The sequence below is a fragment of the Nannospalax galili genome, unplaced genomic scaffold (genome assembly GCF_000622305.1).
Source record: "Nannospalax galili isolate Female #2095 unplaced genomic scaffold, S.galili_v1.0 scaffold512, whole genome shotgun sequence".
Lineage (NCBI taxonomy): Eukaryota > Metazoa > Chordata > Mammalia > Rodentia > Spalacidae > Nannospalax > Nannospalax galili.
In genome coordinates, this window is record NW_008331992.1 from 695,118 (window position 1) to 722,362 (window position 27,245).

At 40.0% G+C, this 27,245-nt stretch overlaps 1 protein-coding gene across 5 annotated transcripts in view; it reads left to right on the plus strand.

The window, feature by feature from the left end:
• The window catches only part of Myo6 (myosin VI), a 169,189-nt gene that overhangs the window by 74,699 nt on the left and 67,245 nt on the right, over positions 1–27,245 (plus strand). For all 5 annotated transcript variants that reach the window (XM_029560601.1, XM_029560602.1, XM_029560603.1 and 2 more), the window contains exons 3-7: positions 5,685–5,754; positions 11,292–11,365; positions 13,861–13,990; positions 22,428–22,533; positions 25,798–25,853. In XM_029560601.1, the coding sequence (XP_029416461.1) occupies positions 5,685–5,754; positions 11,292–11,365; positions 13,861–13,990; positions 22,428–22,533; positions 25,798–25,853 (436 nt within the window). The remainder of the gene's footprint in view (positions 1–5,684; positions 5,755–11,291; positions 11,366–13,860; positions 13,991–22,427; positions 22,534–25,797; positions 25,854–27,245) is intronic.

A 27,245-nucleotide genomic window follows, 5' to 3' on the forward strand; every position in this document is an offset into this window, starting at 1 on the left:
AGGATTAGATAAAAGCTCCCAAATATTTTTGACATTTTTGGCCTTTGGAATGAAGTAGGTTGCTAAGAGACCCAAGGACATTGTGAGTTTTAGCCAAGAAACTGGCTACTTTTCTTTGGGGTCTTTTTACCCTAACTGCCTAATGAATTCCTACCTCCTATTCTTATCACACCATCCTCTGAAGAGGTTACCCAAATTACCAATAGGGAATCGGGATGCGGACCACTCTGGTTTCTTCTATGCTGAACAGGGATGCAGGGTGAGGCAATTGGAGTACCCCTTCAGTGGGTCTATCTAAAAGACTTCCAAATTGCATAGCTCTTATTTCAAGGAGGAAAAGAAAGTCTTTGAATAATGAATAGGAGATGTAAAGGAGAAGTAAAGGCAAGGGTAATTAGCATTACAAGTTCTAGACCAGGAACTAGAAAAAAGTTAGAACAGGGCAATTTTCAAATGTTCATATGAGAATCCATTTGAATTTCTTGACAAGGGCTTCTGTGCTGGATAGCTTTAGTGTCAACTTGACATACCTGAGTTGAGGGAGCCTCAATTGGGGAATTTCCTTCATTGGACTGGCCTGTGGCCACGTCCATGGGGCACCTTCTTGATTGTAGTGTGATGTGGGCAGGTGGGCCTGTGTTACATAAGAAAGCAGGCTGAGCAGGGGCCAAGGGAGCAAGTCAGTAAGCAGTGATCCTCCATGGCCTACGCTCTAGCTCCTGCCTCCAGGTTCCTGCCCTGAGTTCCTACCTTGGGCTCCCTGATGAACTGTGACCTGGGAGATGTAAGACAAATAAACTCTTTCCTCCCCAAGTTGGTAATGGTCAGCATGTTTTGTGACAGCAATGGTGAACAAACTAGGACAGAAATTGGTACCAGAAGTGGGGTATTGCTGTGATAGAACTGACCTTGGTGTTTTTGGGAGGACTTTGAAAGTGTTTGGAACTTTGGGCTGGAAAAGCCATTGCATACTCCTTCGTTGCTGTGGAGCTTGGAATAGTTATACTGAAAGAGTTGTGGACAATGGAGGCCTGGCTTATGAAGCTTCAAAGGGAAGCGGAGACTATCAGGGCTGTTCATGTCATATTTTGAGTTGAGAATCTGTGGGTTCTGGTTGGCTGGGGTTGAAGAATTAGCTGTGATTAAGAAGAGACCAGAACCTGAAGCAAAACCTTTGCTTTACTGGGACAATTGATGCTGGTTAGCTGGGGCTGAAAAATCAGCTGTAAGTAAGAAGATACCAGCATCATTGAGGTGAAGTATTCTGGGAGGTATTTCCTCAGGGTCAGCACACAGAGGGGACCTGAGCATCTATCTCAAGCTGGAAGCAGGACTTGGTAATGTGTAAGAGTCTCCTGTGTAGTTCTGGTGTTGAAAGCGTGAAGGGGTCACAGAGAGCAGCTGAGGCTTAGCACTCTGAGAGGCCAGGAAAGGCCATAGGTGAAAGTGCAGCATCAGTTGCAGTGAAGACCCCAGGATTGAAGGGGTCATGGAGAGAATCTGAGGTTTTGCATCCCAAGAGGCAAGAAGAGGCCATTGGTGAAGGTGCAGCCTCAGTTTCAGTGGAGACCCCAGCTTTTTGGAGATGCCGGGACCATGGGACGACCACCAAGGACAGCAGTAGGTGTGGAATGGAGCTGGCCTGGGTTTGTGAGACAAGTTGTGTGTGCTGTGGACTGCAGAGTCAGAGAAGTGGAGCTTCTAGAACCCTTTGGAGTCCAGAAGATCATGAGTGAATCCCAGCTATCCAGGCTCAAGCTACTTTGCTGAAATATGGTTTTGCTTAGGTGTGCCCGATTCTTTCCTTTGAAATAAGACAGTACTTATTTTGGATTTTCCAGAAGCTCACCCACAGTTAAGAGACTTTTAAAGAGACTATGGACTTTTAATTGGATTTTTAAGAACTGTGGGGTTTTTAAGGTTGTACTGTCTTATGTTGTGATATTAATGTTAACATATCTTGGGGACAAGAATTGGAAAGATTATGGTTTAATAGTGATGTGTTTGTGTGTCAAGTTGACAAGGGGTCAATTGTGCTGGATAGCTTTAGTGTCAACTTGACACACCTGAGTTGAGGGAGCCTCAATTGGGGAATTGCTTTCATTAGACTGGCCTGTGGCCATGTTCATGGGGCACCTTCTTGATTGTAGTGTGATGTGGGAGGGCCCAGCTTACTGTGGGTGGTACCACAGGGCAGGTGGGCCTGTGTTGCATAAGAAAGCAGGCTGAGCAGGGGCCAAGGGAGCAAGTCAGTAAGCAGTGATCCTCCATGGCCCACTCTAGCTCCTGCCTCCAGGTTCCTGCCCTCAGTTCCTACCTTGGACTCCCTGATGAACTGTGACCTGGGAGATGTAAGACAAATAAACCCTTTCCTCCCCAAGTTGGTAATGGTTAGAGTGTTTTATCACAGGAATGGAGAACAAACTAGGACAGCTTCCAAAAGCACCCGTCTATTGGGTTCCTCCTCATTTTTCTTTTGTCTTCCAAGGATGGACTCTAGAGTGATGGATTCAGGATTTGCTTTCAGGTATTTTGACAGCTGTTGGAGTGGTTAGAATCAGGATCAGTTCCCTCTCAAAGGCTTCTAGATAGGGGGAGAAAACAAATTTATCCATCATTTTAGAACAATACAGTAGCTGGTTGCCTCCTTCAGCGACAGGTGGGCACTACAGTATTGCAGACCAAGATTTGAAATCTTACATCTGAGCAACACTTTCTGGTTAGGAACAAAATTGTCAATGAGATATAATTGTCTAAATAACTTTTTATATAGACTTAAGCCTAATGTCTGGGAAGTGTAATCCCTTGAACTCTTAAAACAATATACTGATGACTTTACTTGTTGGTTATACTTTCCTTTTGGGTGTTTAAGACCTTACAGTTGGCCTAAATAAATCAATTTATTTTTGCACTTAAGGTTATTTGAGGATCTGTTCCTCAGGGGCCCCATGGGCTTGGGAAGAGCCCCTGGCTCCTTTCTTTTACCAGTTCCATCTATGTGAAGATAAGTCAAAGGTCCTGCTTGACCATGACTGGCTTCACTTGGAAGCATGAATGAGATGTTTCCTCTGAGTTGACCCTCCTCTTTGTAGACTGGACACTGGTTCAAATCCATCTCGTGGGGTCTCCATGACCTCCCGGAACAAGAGGACAGGTGACTCACCACAGTTACAGGACATTTTGAGAGCTGTTCCATAGTCCCCTGGAACTTAGTCAACCTTGGAGGGCAAGGGGCAAAAACTGTTCAAGGCCCTCTGACCGCATTAGTATAGGCCTCAAACTATGCCTGTTAAACATCCAATAAGGTTAGTCCCATCAGTCTGGTACTTTTAATTATCATGTTCTATGTAAATAAGGCTTGGGTAAAAAACAAAATAGTCTCAGATAAACTTTGACTATAATATATATATATATATATATTGTTCCTTAAACTAGTTGACTAAACTATGACCGTAGACATTTTAAGATTATGTGTATATTATTTTTGTCTCATCCTTTATATATCATAACAAACCTAAACGGACCTTCATCACTTGATAAGGCTTTCTCATTTTTTCTATTTTAGAAAGTATCTCCATTCTCATATCCTTTAACATCTTACATTCTCATTTTCTTTCTTTTTTTAAAATAATTATGAGACACAATAGTATTAACAAATAAATTTTCCGTCTGTTGTGAGACTTCTTTTCCTGGGGATGCTAAGAAATGCTTATTCCCTTTCAAGGTTGTAATGTCGAGCCAATGTTTAATTAAAGTTTTATGGGGAACCAGTGAATTTACTGAGCTTACTTACCTAGATAACTGAGGGGTTGCTGAGGTGTATGTATGACCTGAGGGTATGCACATTGTAAACCCTTTATCCAGCACGAGTCATACCTTCACTTCCTATCCTTCCTCAGAATGTATACTTTAGCCCTCCCCAAATCCAGGAGGGCATGTGTGATTAGGGTCAAATTACATTCATTTGACTGGGAAGAGTGGCTGGATAATGTGGTGAGGGTCCAATAACTCTGCTTGGCCCTCCTTTAATGCAGGAGCACATCTGTCAACAAGCCCAATTGTAATGGTGTTTAGCAATCAGGCTCAGCTGAAGTTGTGATGATAGTAGTTGTTTCATGCAGAAGAGATTACTGTATAGCATCATCTTATTAAAAGGACCACCACGGTGGAGGCAGAATCCGAGGGCTCTCAGGCAGTCCCCTGTGTTCTCAGCTCCTCTGTCACAGAGAGGCCAGAAGCCGGCACTCTCTCTCTCTGGTGGTCTGCTAGATCAGAGCCACTACACCTATGGAGGTCGGAACCCATCTTCTCAGGCTCTTCAATTTCATTCTTAATGAGGATGACATGTCAACTCAGTGTGTACCAGTAAACAGTGTATTTCTTTCTCAGTATTGAGTTCAAAGGAAATGAAATGCAAAGAACGACTTGTACATCCAGGATCCTAGTCACTTCTGAGGAGGAAGGTTTCCGAGCTGTGTAATCAAGCTCTGAGAGGCGGTACCAGATGACCTGTGTTTGTACTGTTCGTTGACATAGCTTTCTTTCTTTTTTAAATTTAAATAAATAATTTACTGAGAATTTCATACATGCATATAAGGTGTTTTGATCAAATCCATGCCCACTCCCTCCTCTCCAACTCCTCCCATATCTCCCCATCACTTTTCTGATAACTTCCATCTTTACAAATATTATTGTAGCATAATTAAACTGTTTTCCTTAGAGTTTTATTGATGCAGTTGGAAACTTGAACCAGAAAAGTAATTGTAATTATTTAGGGGTATAAATTTATAAATAACTCTTAAGATGGCATGGTTAAAGTTTAATTCTCTTTAATGCAATGTGAGATGATTTGTTCTCGGTTACAAGATGCTATCTTTATTCTTCAATGTCTCCCATAGCGTTTTAAGTGATAAATGAACGCAAGTTTATTTATGGATACTTTTTTTTTTGGTTGAGACAGGTTTTTATATAGCCCAGGCTGGCCTCGAATTCACTATACAGCCAAGGATGATCTCGAATAATTGATCCTCTTGTTCCCACCTCCCAAGTTTGGGATTTCAGGCATGTACCAAGGCACCCAGATATTTATGGATACTTTTATTTATATGAACCACATATTTTTTAATATTATTTATATTTCTGACATTTTGGTATAGGAATTGATGTCAAATATGTTTTATTCAAATACTATTAATATTCTGTTATATCTTACTGATTGTGATTTTTTTCTGTTTAAAAATAAAATTACTATATATACAAATGTTTAATGTTTTTAATTTTTGGTAATTAGCATGCCTGTAAATGGCAGTTTGGTATTAGTGTGCTTTTTTGTCTTTCTGTAGGTGTGAGAGCCTGGGATATTTATTGACTAATTTCTGTTACTGTTTCATCTCCACAGTAATAGTGGCTACTATTTTTAAAAATAATTTATTTATTATTTTTAATTTCTTGTGTATGAGTCTATTGCCTGCATATATGTAGGTGCACCCATATCATGCAAGTGGCTACTATTTTTGATTAAGGTTACTATCTTGTTTTTGAGTTAATGTTTTGGGAGGTAGTAGGATCTATACTATAATAAAAACACATTAATGATATTATAATAGATGTAGCCAATTAAACTTTTTTATTCCTTTTATTGTCTATAAGCCTCAAGCTTAATGACATTTTATTTTGTTTGTTAGACATTTTTGGCTCTCATAAACCAAGTATTCCCTGCAGAAGAGGACAGTAAAAAAGATGTGGAAGATAACTGTAAGTATCAAAGTTCCTTTTCCACCTGAAAGAGTATGTCCTTCTAGAAAGTAAATTAGGGTCATGGTTCAGAGCACATAGGCTTGATGGAGAGCTCTTCTGATAAGGAGCGTAGAAGTCCCAGGCTTATCATCCTTGAGGATGTTCGCAAACCAACATTAAACAAAGCCACTGCATAGTAATTTATGATGGAAAATTAATTCAGAGCATTATATTAAAGTACAGTGTTAATTTGGCTTATAACACCTTAACATATTTGGTGAAAAACATGCATTGAACAGAGTATTTTTATTTTTACATTTTCAAAATTGAGAAGTAATCACATTTCAATTGTTTGGGGCTTTCTATCACTGTAACAAAATACCCGAGTTAATATGAAAAGATGAAAGGTTTATTTTGGTTTGTAGATTTGGAGATTTTATTCCATAGTCATTTGGCTCCACTGGACTTGTGCCTTTGGTGAGGTGCAGTGTAGCATGGCAGGAGCATGTGGTAGAGGAACATGTGGTGGAGAAAGTTGCTTATTCCATTCCAACCAGAAAGCAGAGAGAGCTAAGAAAAGTCTGCATCTCCATTATCCCCCTTAAGGCATACCCCAGTAACCTAGACCTTCCACTAGCCCATCTCTTAAAGCTATCACCGTCTTCCAGTAGTTCCAAGCAAGTGCCTGGTCTCAATACATGGGCCTTTGGAGAACATTCAATACCCAAACTCTAATGTGGTGGGGTGGTATTTGAGATCATTTCCAGTTACTATGAATTTCATTAAGGTATCTGGCCTTAAACTCTATAGAAAAGAAGATAAGAGGAAGAAGGGATAGATTTGTTCTTACTGATTTTCATTGACGTTTACAGTTGAGTACCTTGAAAGACCCCATATGTAAATATAGCATTGTGGAATGAACAGTGGGGATGATGGGGTACTGTGGGCCGGGGTGAGGTCTCCTGGGTTCTGATCTGACTCCAGGTTGGAAGTGTCTGTGCCTTCAGGCAGCACTGCTCTCTTTTGAGCGGCTCATCTGTGAAGGCGAGTAGTAATGTATATGTTACACATTTAGAGGTGATATATTGTTTGGCAGAGTACCTGACTGCTGCAGACTCCATGGACAGTAGCTGTTATTATTAGATGGAAAGGCTGAGAAAAATGTATAGTTGCCTCCCTCTCGCAAGTTGCTAGACAGGTTGTTTGATGAGATAATGGAGCTTTGAGTAACAATCAAAGCAGAATAAAAAGAGCAATAGGACTATACTGTCTAAAATAATAGACAACATCACTCTGTTAAACTTTACTAGAGGGGCCAAAGCGATGACTTAGTGGGTAAAGGCACTTGCACAAGCCTGAGGACCTGATTTCGATTCCCAGGACCTACGTGGTGAAAGGAGAGAACTCCCACGTGCACCGTGGCATGTGCTGCCCCTCTCCCCCGACACACAAATAAATGTAAAATAACTTTGCTATCATATGCAAAGTAACAGTTACTCTTTTTTCATGTGTTAACACTTTTGCTTATATGTAGCTAGACATGATAGGCTTGAATTTTTCATATTTCTTAAATTAATATTTTAAAACATTTTCTTGTTGTTTGCCTTGAGGTACTTGACTGCCTTTTGCTTTTCTTTCCTGGCCTCCTCAGTAGCTTCTTTGAGAGTCCAGGTGGCAGCAGTAGTAGCTTGTGGCTGCCAGCTGTTCTCATTATCTGTAGCTGCCCCTACCCAAAGCTCTGTAGTTTCTGCAGCTTGGTTGTTGAGTTTGGGATGTAGTTTACTTCAGCTGAAGTGGTTCCTTTAGTCTTTTGTCTGAGGGTTTCCATTATCCTACTGTCCTTTCTGAATGTCTCTTTTGTGTGTCTCATATCCTTTCATTTATTCTATATCATAGTGATAATGTAGTATTTAAATGCTCAGTATCTGTAGTTTTTTATGAACTGTGCAGTAAAGATTCAGTGAAAACAGAGGGAGGTATAGGGCTGGTCATGGTAGTGTACATCTATAATCCCAGCACTTAGGAGGCTGAGGCAGGAGGCTCTCAAGTTTGAAGTCAGCCTTGGCTACATAGCAGGACTCTGTATGAAAACACACACACACACACACACACACGCACGCACGCACGCACGCACACACGAGCAGGGAAGCAAATATCTAGAGGTAGATATTATCTTTTGATAGTGCTCTACTAATAAAATATATTATTTAGTTTTAAGTTTCCTATGTAAGGGTTTTATATGTAGAGATTAATATATTAGCTTTGTATTTTTACTTGATTCTTGGGTATTAATAATAGAATAGAAAGATAATTCAAGGATACATATTCAGTAATTAAGAAGAATGTAATGGCATGATTTTGTACTGATTTGAAGACATCATTGCTTCTATTGCATATCATATTCTTCATGAATATTGTATTTACCTGGTAGATGTTGAGAATAACTAGGTAGAGTGTAAAAAGGGAAAGAGTCCTAAAAGTTGCCCTTTCATTCTTTTTCTGTGATGGGACGCCTTCTCCAGTCAATACATCCCACATTTATTCACTTCTGCTATATGCACATTACTTTTTTACCCTTTTCACGGAACTAGAGCTCTGTTTAGTGAATAGGATCCAAAATACTCTGATAATTATCTAGTCAGATACATAAATTTAATGAAGTCATACTTGTTCTTCATTAGAAGCTTTTGACATATTATACATTATATTGCCAAGTATTTCCAAGGAAACACATTGTGGTTATACTTTTATGATAGTGTTACTTTTAAAATTTTATTGCCAAGCATGTATGAGGCCCTGGTTCAATCCCCAATACCACTAAAAAGGAAAACCAGTAACACGTAAACTTAGAGCTTTCGGGCCAGAGACGTGGCTTAGAAGGTAAAGGTTCTTGCCATGCAAGCCTGGTGACTGAATTTGAGTCTCCTGATCTTTGTAAAGGTGGATGTTGAAGACCAACTCCACAGAGTTGTTCTCTGTCCTGCACACACACATCATGTTATATACTGCCTTATGTCACATGTGCATACACACATAAACACTAACGTTTTTAAATGTAATGTTCTTTTGATTATAGCTAAATCTATATATAATTAGACATAAAAGACAGTTTAGTAAAGGAGTGCATGTAATAGCTGTGCCAAGTAGCCCCTAGGGATGGCTACTTGGAGAAGAGATTGGGGAGGAACTAGGTGGAGCAGGAAGCAGTGTGTAGGACCCTTGTAAACAGTCCCAGGTTGGCCCATTAGGTGGTTGAGACTTAGCATCTCCCACATTCGTAAGCAGAAGGTTGTACATATGCTCCTCTATTTTTTTTTTTCTGTTTCCTTGAAAATGGACTAGCCTGGGTAGATCTTCCTGTTCAGAGTCTTAACGTCATTGACGGATAGTTACCATGCAAGGGGTTGATTTGGTTGAATGAACAGATATTCTTGAGAAGGCAGGTGGTGAGTGTGGATGGAGGTGAAGAGAACAGAGCTAGCAGCCATGCACTTGTCAGTATAGGTTTACAGGGCCAGCTTTTCCAGTGAGACGTACTGCAGTATTAGAGATCTCATTTAGAGGAAGCGGAAGATAGCATGCACACAGGTGTTCCAGAGGAAAGTGAGATGTGGGGAGTCACTCAGCAGAGTTCTTCAAATAAAGACCCAGCACCATGTAGACCAGACTTCTAGGGGATGTGGGTGGAAAAAGAGTTAGGGAAATAGGAGTGTACATGACTAGATATCCAATCCAGATACCTCTGCTGCCTGATTCTTCCCAAATCCTTCTTCAGTTCAAAGGCTAGCTGCAGCTCAACTATTAGGAGGCACCACCTTCTTTTTCCTCTTACTCTGCTGTAAGTGGCGCTAGAAAGCAGAGGGGCCCTTGCAGAGTGAATTGTTTGCATCGAGTGCAGAAGCGTGGGAGGCAGTCTAGTGGGAGACTTATTTTACACTATTGCCTAGGCGTTGACACAGGTACCAGCAGTGCAGGCACTACAGACATACATATAATCTCCATGAGGGCCCCCGGCACAAAGTGAATCAGGCAGTATCCTGCCCTTGAGTGTCTGGTTTAATTGCTAAAACCATAAGTGTAAAATGACCGCCTTCATACTGACAGTTGTGGTACTCTCCAGATAGAAAGTACAATAACCAGGAGCTGGAGAGATGGCTCAGCAGGTGGGAGCTCTGACTGCTCTTGCAGAGGACCTGGGTTCGGTTCCCAGCACCCACATGGAGGCTATGGACCGCCTTCAACTCCAGTTCCAGAGGAATCTGAAGCCCTCTTCTGACCTCCGTGGCATTGCATGACACGGGTGCACTCACATACATGCAGGCAATACATTCATACACATAAAATAATAAAATATTGAAAGAAAAAAATACAATAACCAATGTTTGGAAGATAGTTAATTTGATAAATAGCTCAATCTGTGTACAAGTTAGATTTTAAAAGGCCACTTCCATGTGTGTTTATTAAGAGCTTTGCTTAGATTTGAATGTTGATAGTTGACTGAGCCCCACTGATGTTCATTTGAGATAGAGATTTGAGATTTCATTAGAGTTCTTTTTAGTTAGTACTAAAGCAATAGACAGATGAGAGACTATTATAATCACAAAGGAGGCAATGAGAGCTGCACAGGTAGGGGCTGTAGAAAAGGACAGAGGAACCACATGTCAGATACAGATTATGTTAATATGAGTATACTAACCACCAGCTTGGCAATGGGCTTTGCCTTTTTAAAAAAAAATGTGATGTAAAGACTTGGAAACTGATTTAGAATGGGAAAATGAGAGAAGGTTTTGATGCTGACTAAGGGTTACAGTTTGGATGGCTGATAAAATTATGATCGTAACCACAAGTACAGTGGCTAAGAGGGAGAGTGGGCCTGTCTGCTCTAGCGTGTCGTGGCGATGGAGCACAGGAGATGGCAGAGCTTGGGGACTAGATAGGGGAGAACTTGGATGGCTCTTCCAACAGTCACCAGGAAAACAAATTTCTACTCTAATTCTGCAGTTAAGGTGCACATATGCTGGGTTGGGACATACATGTTGTCTCCCGGCCTGACTCATCCTTCATCAGTTAGCTGTGAGAGATCATCCAAGTGATCTGATGGTCCCTTGCCATTCTAAAACTGTATCCTTTCTGTTTTATCTGTAAGGTTCTAAGCATCTGACTGGATTAGCATCTCATTTTGTTCCATCATAAATGTCTAAAGTAGTTCTTTCCACTTAATTGATGCTTGACTTTTTAATCTGCCTTCCTCTGTCGGTACCCTCATTGGTACCCACTAGATATACTCCACTAGCTGGAAATGGATCATTTAAAAATTTCACATAAAATGAATGTAAACTGGATTTATTTTAAGCATGTGTTCTACCAGCGCTCTCCACTCCACATGGATCCATTTTAAATCAGCCCTTTGGGTTTATGTGTACCTGTGTTCTAAAGAGATGGAATTAAATATAAACTAACAAGTGGAGTTTAGGGGTCAAAGTGATTATGATTAGCATATGTTGTCTTACTTTCTTTTTTTCCCCTTAAACTGTCTAATTTAAATTTTATCATAGGTTCACTGATGTACTTAAATGAAGCCACACTCCTCCATAATGTCAAAGTTCGATACAGCAAAGACAGGATCTATGTAAGTATTTGACTGATGGCTTCATTTTTTTTTGTGGGGATGATTGTCTCACATGCCACTGTTTGCTGTTGTTGTGCCCGTGCCCGTGGGTTGCAGCATGAATTCTGTGGACACAGAGTTTTTTCTGATACACTGTTCTACACCCAGAGCTCCTGTATACTTGGTGCACTGTGAGTACTGAGAAAAATCTGCAGGGTGAAATAATGAATTCAGAGCACCATTTAGCTTGCTTCAGGCTTAAAAGGGTCCAATTTGAGTGTTTAAAAAACATTCATCAGATGCAAGTGAATCTCTGTGAGTTCAAGGCCAGCGTGGTCTACATAGTGAGTTCTAGACCAGCCAGGTAGTAAGACCTGGGTTTTGAGTTCTTATTTTTGGCTTATGTTTATAGACCTGTTTAGTTTCATTTTTGCACATTGTGCAGAGAATTTAGCGTAGGCTGTGTGGAATAATATTGAATAGAAGGCAACATCTGAGGGAATAGCAGGTCTGTAAAGATGTTGCTCATGGAGCCTGAGTAACTGCAGTGTTTAAGGAGCTGCTAGGTGCTGTTCCATAGAAGTCCAGATTACTGAACAAAAAGAGACTTGATTGCAGAATCAGAGCAGACATTTATTTTCCTGGTGTTGTTTTTGGTATAGTTTGTATGAGATCATTCAGATGGCTGTTTAACTACTATGTTTTAATTGCAATTATTCATTTGGTGTATATGAGATTTCATTCGTCTGTGACCTGGTCAAAGATTCCTTAGTTGGGTGAAGATAAATTACCATACTGTGGTTCTCCTGCTATAAGGATGGGACTTCATTATTTCTAAATGAGGAAAGCCCATGACTTCTTTGACACTTACTAGATCAAATGACAGTCTTAATCTTTTATATCACTATCAATTTGCCTAATTGTAGGTACTTAATTCTGACTAAATTACATCTAGTCTTTGCCATCTGTCCAAGTCGTGACAGCTGGGAAATGGAGTTAATGTAGTCTGTTCCCAAAGAATTTGCTTGCTGTCTTCTAATTATACAAGGTAGTAAGACTTTACTTTCCTCCAAATTCAGCTAAACAAAGAGTACACTTAGATGTAAATATAGGTGTTCTTGAGTAGAAATACATATAGAGGCAAAATTTACTCAATTAGCAGCTTCATGTTGATCAGAATCTAAATATGTATTCAGTGCTGTTTTAGATGCTGAAGTAGCGCAGAGTTTTAAAGTCAGTCCAAGCAGTTTATCTTGCAGTAAATCAATGACAGTAATTTGGAGAAAACCAGGAGGCGTCATCTTTCTAAGAGAATATGAGAACCAGTGTTTTCAAGGCTTCCTGGAGTCATGACTGGTATCTTTTCCTATCCAGTTAGGCTTTTTAGTTACAAATTATTAAATATCAGTAATAGAGAAGGTATCTATTATTACTGTAATATCTAAATGAAGGAGGCAGTCACTATTCTTTACACATATATATACTTATATGAAGGAAGCAATTTAAAGTAATAGTTTAAATTTGATATTTTGTGTTTCTTGCCAGAATTTTCCATAAAAGAGTAGCCAAACCACACTTAACATTTTCATGTTACTGAAATCTGTGATCCTTTTCTTTTGTGCCCTCTGAAAATATGTGTTCTCAGATTTCTTATTGTTCATTTTCCTCTAGGAATTATCTTTAAGATCATCATCCACATTCTAGATGAGTGGTCTGATACCTCAGAATTTTTATAGCATTTCTCTTCCACAGTTGAAGAAAAAAAAAGTACAGTCCTGTGTGCCCTAGTTTTGTCAGTTTTACTAACATAGCTCTACCTGCCTAACTAGGAATTTTATAAAATTATAAAAACTACTGCTGCGTTTTTATGGTCTTTTAAAGCTGCAGTTGGAGTCCAAATTTAAAAGGATGTCCAAATTGCTCCTTAAATATTTACCCATGAATGGTTAGCATGTGGTATTTTGCAGAACTCTAGGATCAAGTGGTCACTTCAGACCTAAATCACTCCTGAGCATTCACTGGTGGAGATGGCCCAGCGCAAGCTCTTTTAAACTCTTTAGTACCAGAATGAGGAATCTGTGAGAATACAAATGAGCTGAACTCAGCTCTAGGGGGAAAAAGGAGACTCTTAAGTGGAGTCAACAGAAGCAGCCTGGGTGAGAGGTGCAGATACTCAGATTTCTGTGGTGGTAATGTGATGGTGCCGTGTGCCTGAGAGCTATGGCAAGGGGTTTTTTATGAAACAGAGGGAAATGGGAAGACGTCCTCTTAATTTTGGAGGTGTTGAGTTTAAGATGATTGTGCAATGACAACATGAGTATTTATTTAAAAAAAACTTATTTGGGGTTAGAGAAATAATGAGATCTGTAAGATCAGGGAATATTTAGGAGTAGAGATGTAGATTTTGGAGTCTTGTTTGTACTAAGAATTGATGTGGCTGTTGGTATTTCTCCTGTTAGCCTTATTTAGCTTTACTAAGATATGGGAGACTCCATGTTTCTGCTTTTCCTACTTAGACATACGTCGCCAACATTCTGATTGCAGTGAATCCATACTTTGATATTCCAAAAATATATTCTTCAGATACAATTAAGTCATATCAAGGGAAATCTCTTGGGACAATGCCACCTCATGTCTTTGCGATTGGTAAGTGATTTAATTAGAATTCTTGTCTTTCCTTATGTCATACAGATTTACTTGGCTGTTTTTATTTTTTCTTTAAAAATTTTCCATTCTATGTGGTCACTATACTGGTTACATAAGGACATTTTCATACAAGTGTACACTGTTCATTATTTTTTTCACACACCCCCAGTCCCTCTCTACTCTCTTATTTCTCCCCATCCCCTTTCCTGATAATCTCCTTTGTTTCCATAGACAGTTTTACCTGTACTTTGTCATGTATACATACACAGTTTATGTATCTATTTAAAATCTAGGAACCATGTGTTAGAGAAAGCATACTTCTCTTTCTGAGACTGGTTTAATTTACTTACTATGATTACCTCCAGCTGCATCCATTTTCCAGCAAATGACATAATTTCATTCTTCTTTATGGCTGGAGAAGCACAGTTGTGTATATGGACCACATTTTCTTTATCTAGTCTTGTGTTATTGGGCACCTAGGTTGGTTCCATAGTTAGCTGTTGTGAATAGTGCTGCAATAAACATTGATGTACAAATATCACTTTACCATGTTGACTTGAAGTTCCTTGGGTAAATATCCAGGCGGGTGTTATAGCTGGCTCATAGGTAGATCTCCCTCCCTCCCTCCCTCCCTTCCTCTCTCATTTCTTTGTTTCTTTGTTTCTTTTTTTTTGTGTGTAGTGGGTATGTGTGCATGATGTGTGTATGTGGGACACATACGTGCAATATCACAGATGTGGAGTGGAGGTCAAGAGGACAGTTTGGTGGAGTTGGTTCTCTCCTACCTTACCATGGTTCTGGGGATCAAATTTAGCAAGTGCTTTACCCACTATGTTATCTCACTAGCTCTATTTTTAGTTTTCTGAGGAATTTATGTACCAATTTCCATAGAGGCTGTGCTAGTTTACATTTCTACCAGCCGTGTCTACAGCTTTGCCAGTCTTTGTTGTTATTTGCTTTCTTAATGACTTCTATTCTGGCTGGGTGAGTTAGACTCTCAGTGTGGTTTCAATTTTCATTTGTCTTATAGCTAAACATTTCTCTATATTTTTATTGGTCACTTGTGTCTCATCTTTTGAGAACTGTCTGTTCATTTCCTTAACTTGTTTATGAATTGGGTGGTCTGATTTCTTGGCCGATTTTGGGGAGTCTTTTAAAATGTTTTTATCAGCACATATTAGTTATACGTAAACTAGGTTTCCTTGTGGCACTTCCATACATGTATGTGATGCACGTCAGTCATATCTAACCCTGACAGCATCTCTCGTCTTTTTCCAGTCCTGCAGGTCAGTCCCCTTCTTCTTTCAACCAGCCCCCTTCTACTCTCATCTTTTTTCCTGTGACGCAGAGAGTTTCAGTAGGCTTGTTTACAGGAGCATGGGCACCTTTCTAGTGGACCATCACTGGAGAAACTGACTCTCTTCCCTAATCAAGCACTGACTTCATATAAATCCTCAGGGAGGGGTGCAGCCCTGTGACTCCTGCCCCTTCCTGGACAGGGTTTTGAACGGCCCAGTCTTGTGCAGATAATCACAGTGACTGAGTTCAAGAGTGCAAAGCTTCATCATGCCTGGCAGCCAGCGTTCCACACTGCTGCCCCCAGCTCCTTCCTCTGGCTCTTGCATTCATTCTGCCCCTAGGTTTTTTTTTTAAAAGTTCTTTTTATATTTTAGATTCTAATTCAATGTCAGATGTTAGCTAGTAAAGATTTTCCATTCCATAGGCTGTCTCTTCACTCAAACAACTGTTTCCTTTGCTGTGTAGAAAAAGCAAGAGTGCTCTTTTTATGAAGCCAGTATCACTTTGAAACCAAAACCGGACACATACATGACAGTAAAATAGAAAATTTTATAACAATTTCCATGATGAATACAGTTGCAAAATTTCTAAATAAAATATTTGTAAATTAAATTCAAGAACACATCAAAAAGATCATTCTCCCTGATCAAGTTGGCTTTGTTCCAGTGATGAACGGATTGTTCAACATATGCAAATCAAGAAAAAGACTATATCACAGAAATGGACTGTAGGATAGAAATCACATGATCATCTCAGTAGGTGCCGAAAACACTTGACAAAATCCAGAGTCCTTTCATGATAAAATCCCTGAATAGACTAGGAATAGAAGGGCACATTCTTAGCACATAAGACAGAGCTGTAGCCACCATTATACTAAATGGACACAAATTGAGAACATTTCCACTTAAATCAGGAACGAGACTAGGGGCCACTTTCTCTACTCTTGTTGGTACAGTGCTTGAAGCCTTAGAGCGAGGACAGGAGATATGAAAATGGAAAGGATACAAACAGGAACTGAAGGACTCAAAGTGCCTTTATTAGCATATGGTAGGGTTTGAATCATAAAAGACCCCAGGCTAGAACCCTACGTAAGACTACGGTAGAAAAGTTCTCAATCTGATATAGACTTTCAGGATATGAAACGGAATAGTTTGAGAAACACTGGTGTTAGTTCTTTAAAAGTCTGATAGAATTGGGCAGTGAATCTGTCTGGGCCTAGACCTTTTTTAGTTGTGAGATTTTTTTTCCCTTATCACTCATTTCCTGTTATAGATTGTTTAAATTATTTATCATATCTTGGTTTAATTTTGGTAGGCCATATTACATCTTAGAAATTTATTTTTTAGATTAAAAAATTTTAAATTTAATTTTTGACAATTTCATACCATGTTTTATGAACGTATTCACTCATTACCCGTATTTCCTCCTCCCACTTCTACAGACCCCTTTTTTCCCACCCCTCTCACTTCTACAGACTGCCTTTTTCTGACCAGTTACTCTCTTACTTTTCCCTGTCTTGGATTTTTGTGCAGGTCACTATAGCTGCTGCATGTTCATGATTACATCTGGAAGACTGCATTTCATAGGCTTCCTCTCCATCCTCTAACCTTTACAATCTTTCCACCTCCACTTGCCCGAGGTTCCCTGGGTCTTAGAAAGGGTGCTATTGATGTCCTTTTTAGAGCTCAGCACTCCACAGCCACTTATTTTCAGCATTTTGACGAGTTGTGAGTCTCGGAAGCCTGAGCCAAGGCAGATAGCAGCTAGTCTGAGGGTAGAGATACCAACACGTAGAGGGCGGAATGGCTACGTTTCTATTTGGTTTAATATTAGTAGTAAGTTTCTCCATAGGCCCTGTGACATCCCTAGCCATATGTTTAAAATTTTTTTATTTATTGTTTTTATATGTTTGAGTATATTGCCTGCATGTATGTAAGTGTACCTGTGTCATGCAATGCCCATGGAGGTCAGAAGAGGGTGTTGGGCCCCTGGAACTGGAGTGACGGATGGTTGTTAGCTGCCATGTGAGTGCTGAGAATTGAACCTGAGTCCTCTGCAAGAGCAACTGGTGTTCTTAACTGTTGAGTTATCTCTCAAGCTACCCAGCTATAGGTTTTTGCCCAGGTTTATAGTACTAGTTATGTGTTTCTTCCAAAGAATGGGGCTTCAAATCCAATCAGAGTGGTTGGTTACTCTCAGAAAAACTTTGTCACTGTTGCACCAGAGGGTACATCTTCCCTTGCAGGACAGTACTGTAGTTCATAGGATCCAAGCTAGGGAAGAGCATTGGTGCCCTGTCTCCCTCAGCAGCCTGCATAGAACCTTCCAGTACTATGAACTCTATCCAGGGCCATGGGAGTGTCCAGCTTAGTTCTAGCTTGATTTATTTATGTGCAGAGTGTGTGTTGTCTTCAGTAATAGGGTCTTACCATCTAGTTCTGGTGGGCGGCCAAGAGCGGTGGCCATAGCCGGCATTGTTTTGGGAGCCTCTACAGCCTCCCTAACAGTAATCCATAGGGAGGTATTCCACACCCGACTCTAGGACTTTTGTTTAAAGACAAGTGTCTTCTGGGAGTAGCGTTAGTCATTCAGGGTACCACCAGTCAAACTTAAGAAAAAAACCAGTGACATCTTTTAGTTACCTTACGATTTAGCAGGTTTCTGTGTGGCATTTCCCTGATCTGAGATTTGGTTGGCCTGCTGCCTCCACGCCTCTTCCTGTTGTCATCCACCCCATTTCTGTTACCCGTTTCAGCCCCAGTGTTTCCCCTCTACTGTCATATCACATGTGTCCCACTAGCCCTTCCTCCCCACGTACACACTTTTCAGGGCTTTCTCTTACTTCCTGGCCTCTGCAGATACCCACTCCGACTTAAATACAGAAATCAGAAAATTTGAGGCTAGGACCCGCAAATAAGAGAGAACATAGGGCATTTTCTTGGAGGCTTTCCATTCTAGTGAAATAATAGGTTTTTAAGGTATGTCCTAATGACTGAATTTATCCTGGTGTCTGTTGTAATGCCTTCCTTTTCACCTCTCATTTTATTAATTTGTTTTCTCTCTTTCTTTTAGTTAGCTTACCTAAGAGTTTGTCAATCTTGTTTGTATGTCCAAGGAACCAACTGTGATTCTTGGTATTGTTTATTTCTTTTTCATTTGACTAATTTCTACCTGATCTTAATTATTTCTTTCCATTTATTGATTTTGAGTTTGGCTTGTTCTTGTTTTTCCAAGGCCATAAGGTACATTTTTATTTTATTTATTTGAGCTCTCCCTGAATTTTAATGCAGGTGCTTGTAGCTATAAACTTCCATCTTAGGGCTATAAACTTCCATCTTAGGGCTGCCTTCATTATAGCTCATAGGTTTTGGTATATTGTGAGATTAGTAATTTTTGAGGAATCATGTTGCCTTGGTTTTCATGTTTGTGTATTGGGGCTTGAACATCTGGGGTAGGGCACTGGTTGAGTTTTTTTTTTTTTTTTTTTTTTTTTTTTTTTTTTTTTTCAGGTTCTTACTATGTAGCTCCAGCTGTCCTGGAGCTCTGTGTGGTCCAGGCTTGCCTTGATCTCACAGAGATCTGCCTACCTCTGCCTCCTGAGTGTTGTGTGCCACCGTGCCTGATTTGAATTTTTTAAGAATTACACTATTCTTTCAGTGGAACTATTTGTTCAAGAAAGACTAGGCTGCAGTAGGGTTGACATGTTCTTTTTCTTTGGTAGAGTGGTGTCTTGGATGCCAGGCTTGGGCCCCAACACTCCCCTAAAGCAGTGACTGTCGAGGGGTAGACACTGCATATGCAGTAATGAAACCCTCACTGTGGAGGGGTAGGCTCTGTGCATACACAGTAATGAATGATAGTCACCCTAAACCCCAGTAATTTTAGGAAGCAACACTGATGGTCCAGTGCACCAAAATAGAGCTGCGGTGGTTTGAGTGGAAAGAAAAACAGCAGAGCGAGACTAGTGATTAGTATTGGCTGATAGAGAAGAAGTAGAGGAAGGAAAATAAATAGAAGGGGAGCAATAGAGACAAGGTTTGGTGAGACAGTTTTGGCTGAACGTAGAATGAAAAGAGTGAGATGAAGAAATCCAGTCACGTAACCTGAAAGAGTCCCAGGCCTAGGAGGCTGAGACTTGGACACCCCACAATCCAGAGTAGTTCATGTTCTTAGGGAAAGCCTACTGAAAGGAAAATGAAAAAGGAAGAGAAGTAATGAGAGAAGAAATGAGAGGAGAGAGGGTTACAGAGAGTGGAAGAGAAGAGGGTGAGAACAGCCGGCATGCGGGGTTGATGTGTATCAAACAGAAAGAATAAGTGAAAGGGGAGAGAGCTGAATGGGAGTGGGGTTTGGGTGCAGTCTCCTGTGTTGGTTACAGGGCTCCTAGTTCTTCATGGGTCAGCTCACAGATTCCAGTCACAGCTCTGGGCAGTCCTTCATGGGTCAGGTTGCAGATGCTGTTCTCTTCATTCATTCATTCATTCATTCATTCATTCATTCATTCATTCATACATTCATTCATTCATTCATTCATTCAATATTTTTATTAATAAAGAACACTATGAACTGAATACACGTTTTGCAAGACTTGTGTGCATCGTGGATTGTCAGCACTATTAGGATCATGTGTCTTACATAGGGATGGCAAAAATACTTTGCAACCACCTCAGAGGGTAGTCATGCATCATTGTTTATCAAATGCCCATGTCCTTTGTGTCCAGTTAAAGTAGGTGTAGTAAAAGATGACCTACTAGCACTTTCTCTTTTTAAAAGACAAGGTCTCTAAAGCCAGGCTTGGTGGCACATGCCTTTGATCCCAGCACTTGGGAGGAAGAGGCCAGCCTGGTCTACATAGTGAGTTCCAGGCCAGCTAGGGGCTGCAGGGAGACCCTGTCTCAAAAAAAAAGAGTCTCAAGACAGCTTCACTATATAGCTGATGTTCACCTTGAACACCTGAATCTCTTACCTCCATCTCCTAAGTGCTGAGGTTGTAGCATGTGCCACCATGCATGACTGTAATGGTGATTTTTGATCAGCTCCATCTTGAAAGTGCCCTCCTCTCTTACTTAGGTCATCACTTGTGAGCGTATTACTGGGGCTGGACTTGAGCTATTCAAGCAGACTTCTCCCCTCACTGTCTTGCATCAGAACTTTATAAAATTACAGGATTGAAAGTGGTATATAGGTCATATCACTGAGGATTTTGAGTGGGAAGACAGTAGTGTCTGTCTTGACTTTTCTCTTAAAACTGTCCAGCTCTGAGGCACAGAGGCATGGAGCGATCTGGTCAGAAGTGGAGCTTACTTGCCATCCTGCCCCGTCAGGTTCTTGGGGCTTGGTGGTGTTTTAATACCTTTGCATTCAGCCGTCTTGTTTGGTGCTTTGCTTAGTGCACTCTGTTTCACCTTGCATTTTCCCTCTGTGCTTAGGTTTTGGCTTAATTAGGCTTCACTTCCATATTTGGTTGTGTGTGGAATAAGTGTCAGCCAAATCTAGACTGCCCCTGACTGATTTTTGGCTTGAAGATGCTCTGGTGAATACTGGTACATTCTCTTATCAGCCTACAAACTGGTCCTCAGTCATTAGAATACGAATACGGTGGGACATACCACTGGGGAAAGGTGAAGTGCCTCAAGCATGAACCAGCTTCTATTTTACAAAGTATTTAGAACAACTGTAGGAAAGTAGGTGTTTGTTGAAAAATTGGACAGAGGGTTGGGTGTAGTCTCATGTGTGATTATTAGTCTCGTGTCACTAATGAAATATTCGACACAGGCTGCTTGTGAGGAAGCAGGTTATTTATCTCACAGTTTGCAGGGTCATAATCTAGATAGTAAAGCACAGGCTGTTTGGTGCAGACCAGCCCTTGGCTGCCTTCCCCCTCATGGTGTATAGCAATGGCTACAGGAGCAAGTGATCACTCTCCACTCTCCAGCCAGAAGCAGATACAGGATGGGAGGGGCCAGGCTTGTTCTTTTAATAACAGTCTTGTGAGAGCTCAAGGCTTTGGATGAGAAACTACCTTCTATGGCATGTCCCCAATGACCCATGGGCCTCTTGCTGTGTCCCACTCCTCCCAGCCAGCACCATCTTGCAGGCAAAAGCTCCAATCACAGTGGACCCCTGGGAATACTCCAACTATGCAGAGCATATGGCTTACAGTCTATCCTTAGAGTGAAACCATTTATTTGTAAAGTTTTTTCCATTAGGATGGGTAGCACATATCAAATGGGGTAAAAAATAATCATGTTATTGAGCCACTTTTTCTTTCTTTTTTTAGCATTTATTTATTGTCTAAAATGGGTTCATTATGAAATCTTCATAGGAAATTGCACCATGTATTCTGATCATACTCCTCCCTGTGCACCTTCCGTTGTCCCCTCTCCTTTCCCGCTGGTCCCCTTCCCCTTCCAAGTTAGTCTCCTTTCTGATTTCATATGAGAAAGAACATGTGCTATTGATCTTTGTGGTGTAGCTAATTTTGCTAACATGATTATCTTTTGAGGGACTAAATTCGACTTAAAATTATTTAAATTTTAGACCACATTAACAGAATTAAATTGTGCTTAGTTTGTATAATCTTACAGTGTCAGTTCTCCGAGTATAAAAAAAATAGCTAAAAATTCTATATAAACAATGCTAAGTCTACAAAATTTAAAGTAGTTTAATTTTGACAAATTCTATGAGATGTTTAAATTTGATAGTATTGTAGAGATTAAAACTCCATAGGTTTATTTTACAGTTGTTTTTCTCTCTGATACAGTTTTTGGTTGCCAGATTTCTTAATTGGAAGCTCATACTTGCTTTTCCCTGGGGACCTCATTAGTTATAGATTGTGAGCATTTTCTGACCCTCTGCAGATCTGTCTGCTCTGGTATTTGGAAGCTGAGCCAAAACTCAGTATGGATACAGTCAGCACAGTCATAAGTGATGTTTGTTTGCATTTCATGTTGCTTGGTTGTTATGAGATAGAACATCACAAGTAAATACTTCAGGAATCTTTTGGACACTCTTGAATGACTTTATTTTAAAGTTTATCTTTAACATACATTATGGTTTCTTTAGGAGTAGAAGCTGCTAGAGTAAGCTATCATTTACTTACTTTGCTTATTATATGATTGTGCTCCTTTGCCCCTAGCTGATAAGGCTTTTCGAGACATGAAAGTGCTCAAGATGAGCCAGTCTATCATTGTATCTGGAGAATCTGGAGCTGGCAAAACAGAAAACACAAAATTTGTTCTAAGGTGAGTAGCTAATATGAAATGTTTTGAACAGATAGGCATTATTTTCATGGTTAAAAAAAGTTGAAGACTAAATTTGCCAACTTAGCCATTTTGAAGTGTGCACGCACATTTGAACCACTGTGTTGTCTATGTCTTCATGTCACCAAACCCCAAATCTGTACACATTAAACAGCTTGCTGCTACTTCTCCAACTGCTGGTTAGTACCCTTCTCTTGGATTCCTATGAATTTCTCTTCTAGGTACCTTGTATAAGTGGCATTGCACAGTAGCAATCTTCTGTGACTTATTTCATTTAGCTCAGAATATAATTCACCCATGTTTGAGCCAGTCATAGTGGCATGGACCTATATATACTCAGCTTCTTGGGAGATTGAGGCAGGAGGGTCACGTTAGACTACAGTTTTGGGCATAGCCTAGGGAACATAGCAAGGCCGTGTCTCTTAAAAAATCACCCAAGTTATAGTAGGTATCTTAAAGTACGCATTAGAATTTCCTTTTTAAATATAGGACTAAATAATATTCCATTGCAGGCATTACTGTATTTGGTTATTTGTCCATTTGTTGATAGGCTCTTGGCTTGTTTCTACCACTTGGCTGTTGTGAATAATGCAGTTTTGAAGGGGGTTGCACAGATACTTAAGCAGGGTGGCTTTTTTGGGGGGGGATCTTTTTGAGACAGGGTCTCCCCAGGTAGCCCCAGCTGACCTGGAACTCTCTATATAGACCAGGTTGGCCTTGAACTCACAGAGATTTGCTCGCCTCTGCCTCCCAGGTGCTGGGATTAAATGCGTGCGCCACCACGCCCAGCTAGCAGGTTGACTTTTAATACCTTTGCATACATTATGATGTAGTTTTTGGAAGAAATAAACATCTTATATGTTGGAAGCTAATTTGTATGTTGTGGAAAGCCAGCTTTGACATATTATTTGCTGGAGTATTCTGTAGGACAGTGCTGGTTAGGCAAAGGGAAATCTAGGAATATTTCTTCAAAATTCAAAATCCAAATGGATATCCTATTCTCTATGTTTGTGCTATGAAAGTTTTTTCTCATTTCTTTTAAAAACTTTTTCCATTACATTTTCCTGTATTTTGTACACTACATCTTGATCATAGTTAGACCAGTCCCCTGTCTGCACTCCCTCCCGTAGCCCTCTTGCTGGATTTCATGCATTCTGTCATATATGTTAAGGCCTGTTGAGTCAAGTTTGTATTCCCGTATGTCTCTCAGTGTGAGTCCATCCACTGGAACCTGGTCAACCTATCTAGCATCACTTGCTTAAAGAAGACCCTCTCTTCCTCACCCAGCAGTGATCAGTTGCCAATGATTCCTCTGCTAAGGTTGGAGCTTCTTACCCATTTCCCCAGTTCTGTGCAGGGTTTTTGTCTGCTTGAGCTTACATGGGTCTTGTGCATGCTGACACCATTGCTGTAAATTCATATGAGCAAGTTCTCAGCTGCCTGGAAAATTCTGTTTCCTTGTGGTCATCTGCCACTCCTGGCTCTTACAGTCTTTATGCCCCTTCTTGGACTATGAAATATTTTTGAAACTACTTTTCACCTGAAAGTTTTGATGGTTGGCCTTTTGATTCAACTGACTCATATCCCTTCTCTAATCCAATCCCCTTTGCTGCCATCACATTAAACTCTCAACACTTTGTGTACAGTCATAACATTTTTCAAGAGGAAGGAATATAACACTCATTATTTCACTCTTTTAAACTTGCATACTGTATTAGTTACTTGTCTCATTGCTGTGACAAAAGCACGTAAGAGAGGAAGAGTTCATTTTGGCTCATAGTTCCAGGGTATAGTCTATCATGATGGAGAAGTGGGAGGCCAGCTGGTCATGTTGCATTCACGGTAAGCAGAGAAACAGGAATGCTTGTGCTTAGCCTGATCTGTCTTTTTCATGCAGTGCTGAACTCTAGTACATAGAGTGGTATCACCCACATTCAGAGTGGGGCTTCCCACCTCAGTTAAGCTAATCTGCATAATCCCTCACAGGTGCGGCCTTAGACCTGGCTCCTAGGTGATTCTAGGTCTTGCCAAGTTGATGATTAATGTTAACCACCACACATATCCAAGGAAGTTAAATCTAGGACGAGTACACTTTGAATTTTCTCCAATATTGTTCCTAATCTATTACAGCTCTTAGTTGATTGTTGTATGATAGAGCCTTCTATGAAATTTTGGTATTTTTTTATGCAAGTATATATAGTTATTAAGTAGTTATTAAGAATTACTTATAGCCAGGTGTGGTAATGTACACTTTTAATCTGAGGGTTGGAGGCCAGCCTGGTCTACACAGCGAGTTCCAGACCAGGCAAGGTGACATAATGAAACCATGTCTCAAAAAACAAAACAAGAGTTACTTATATAAACACAGTAGGAGAGTTTGTTACTGCTTTTTATATGCATTTTTCGTTAAATAGATGTTTACTAATACTTTTGGAATTTCAAGTGGTTAATTTCATGTTCTTTTTTATTGTATGTAATAGTTATATAGCAAGTCTATGTTTAACATATGAAGATGAACAAAAAGTAGAAGAGCTGCAGTCAAGTCCTGTGCACTAGTACATAAAAGATTGTGCTTTGTTTGGAGATGTTGGAGGCAAATAGCTGTTTAATTCTTTCTTTTCAAGTAACAGCTAAGAGAAATCATCTCAATTTTCAGTGATTGATTGCTTTGTTTTCTGTAGCCATAACGGTTGAATTAATAGAGTGCTAAAAAGGCATTGTAGGGTTGGAGAGATGGCTCAGCAGTTAAAGGCACTGAATGTTTTTGTAGAAGACCAGGGTTTGAATCCCAGCACCCACATGGCAGCTAACAACTGTCCATAACTCCAGTTCTAGGGGATCCCACACCCTCTTCTGACCTCCATGGGCATTGCTGGACACAGGTGCCCTTCCATACATGCAGGCAATACGTGCATATATATAAAATAAAAATAATAAAATATTTTTTAAAAAAGGTATTGTAGTCTCTTGTAGTTGATGAATATTCCCAGGTGTACTGTGTGACATACTTAAAACTAAATAATTGATTAAAAATCAGACTAGCGCCCAAACAGCTTAAAAATGTAATACTATGTCATGCACATGACCCCCCAAATAAAAATTTAACAAAAATTTAAAACCTACTAAACAATTATAATGAGACCTACATTTCAGTTTTGCATGTATTAAATATTAAATTTATAATTGTATTGTAACCAATATTATAGTTATTCAAGTTTTAAAAAATTGATCTTGTATTTTAAATAGATACCTGACTGAATCTTATGGAACGGGTCAAGATATTGATGATAGAATTGTTGAAGGTATTGTTAATTTTCATTTATTACTGTTGGGCACTACTGGTTAACTGAGAAGAATCCTTTCAGTGGTTTACAGTGTTCTCCCAGGGATTCAACACTGTCCAATCTCCTGTAATCTTTCCTCAGATATTACCTTCGTGCTAACCTACTAACCTGTTGTCTCTCCTGCACCCCACCATGCAAGCATCAAGGAATTGATTCCCCTTATATTTCAAGCCCCCAGAGTAGTGCCCGATGCATAGCATAAACAATGAATGAGTGGATGGAAGGTATATAGGCAGCTCTTTACCTTCCTGTTTGTTTTCTGGACATTGTTTTTCTATAAAGAAGGAAAGATGAAAAAAGTTGTTTGGCATTAAGGCACTCTTCTGGGGGGTATTTTAACACTGTTCTCTTGGAGGCCAAGAGTGTATAAATTTATTCTTTGAGCTGCCTATACTGTGTCCCTTTGGAAAGATGGCCTTTATCTCACAGAGATCTCTGCCCCTGCCTCCCGAGTACTGGGAGCCCAGCATTTCTTTTACTAACACCATACTGCTTTAGTGCTCCAAAACCACCATGGGTGTCACCTTGGTGCTCTGTGTGGTGTGGCTCCCATCCCAGCTGCTCTAATCTTGAGTCTTGTTTCCTTGATTCCTTAACCTTTAGTCATGTCGATGGTCTTCTCAGTCACTGAGCTGTCTATGCTTTTCTAACTCTGCTTCCTCATTTTCCCTTTACTAGGTAGTCTGTCCTACTTGCAGACTGAATAAGTAAATTAAGTCAGTCACTAAATAAATAGAAGAGAACAAATTGTGGGCTAACCTAAGATCTGATTAGTGTTCTGGTTTATTTACTTGAAGTGCAGACTCACTTGAGAATTGGATATAAGCTCAGTTTCCTTCATGGTAATGTTCTATGTGGTTTATAGTTGCAAAAATTTGGAAAGTATTTTTCCAAATGTTCTATAGCTCCTTGGTGGAGAATTATAGGTGTGATTGGGTGGCTGTTGAATGATTTGATGCCATCCTTAATAGAAATTTGGTTGTTGATTTGGGAATGAGTGTATTATTAACAACTTAATTATAATTTTCTCATCAACAGATTCTTAGCCTATTTGGGGATATTGTATTTATGTTAAATTTTACTTAAATTGGGAGCTAGAGAGATGGCTCAGTGGTTAAGCACGAATAGTGCCCTTGCAGAAGACCCAAGTTCAGTACCCAACACCCATATCATGTTGCAAAGAACTGCCTGTAACTCCAGCTCCAGGGTATCTGATAGCTTTTTCTGGCTTCCAAGGGCACCCACACTCACACGTACATACTCCCCTACACATATATACTTAGAGTTAAAATGAAATTAAAAATCTTAAATTTTTTACTTAAATCATTTAGTGGACTCTGTAAGGAGGTT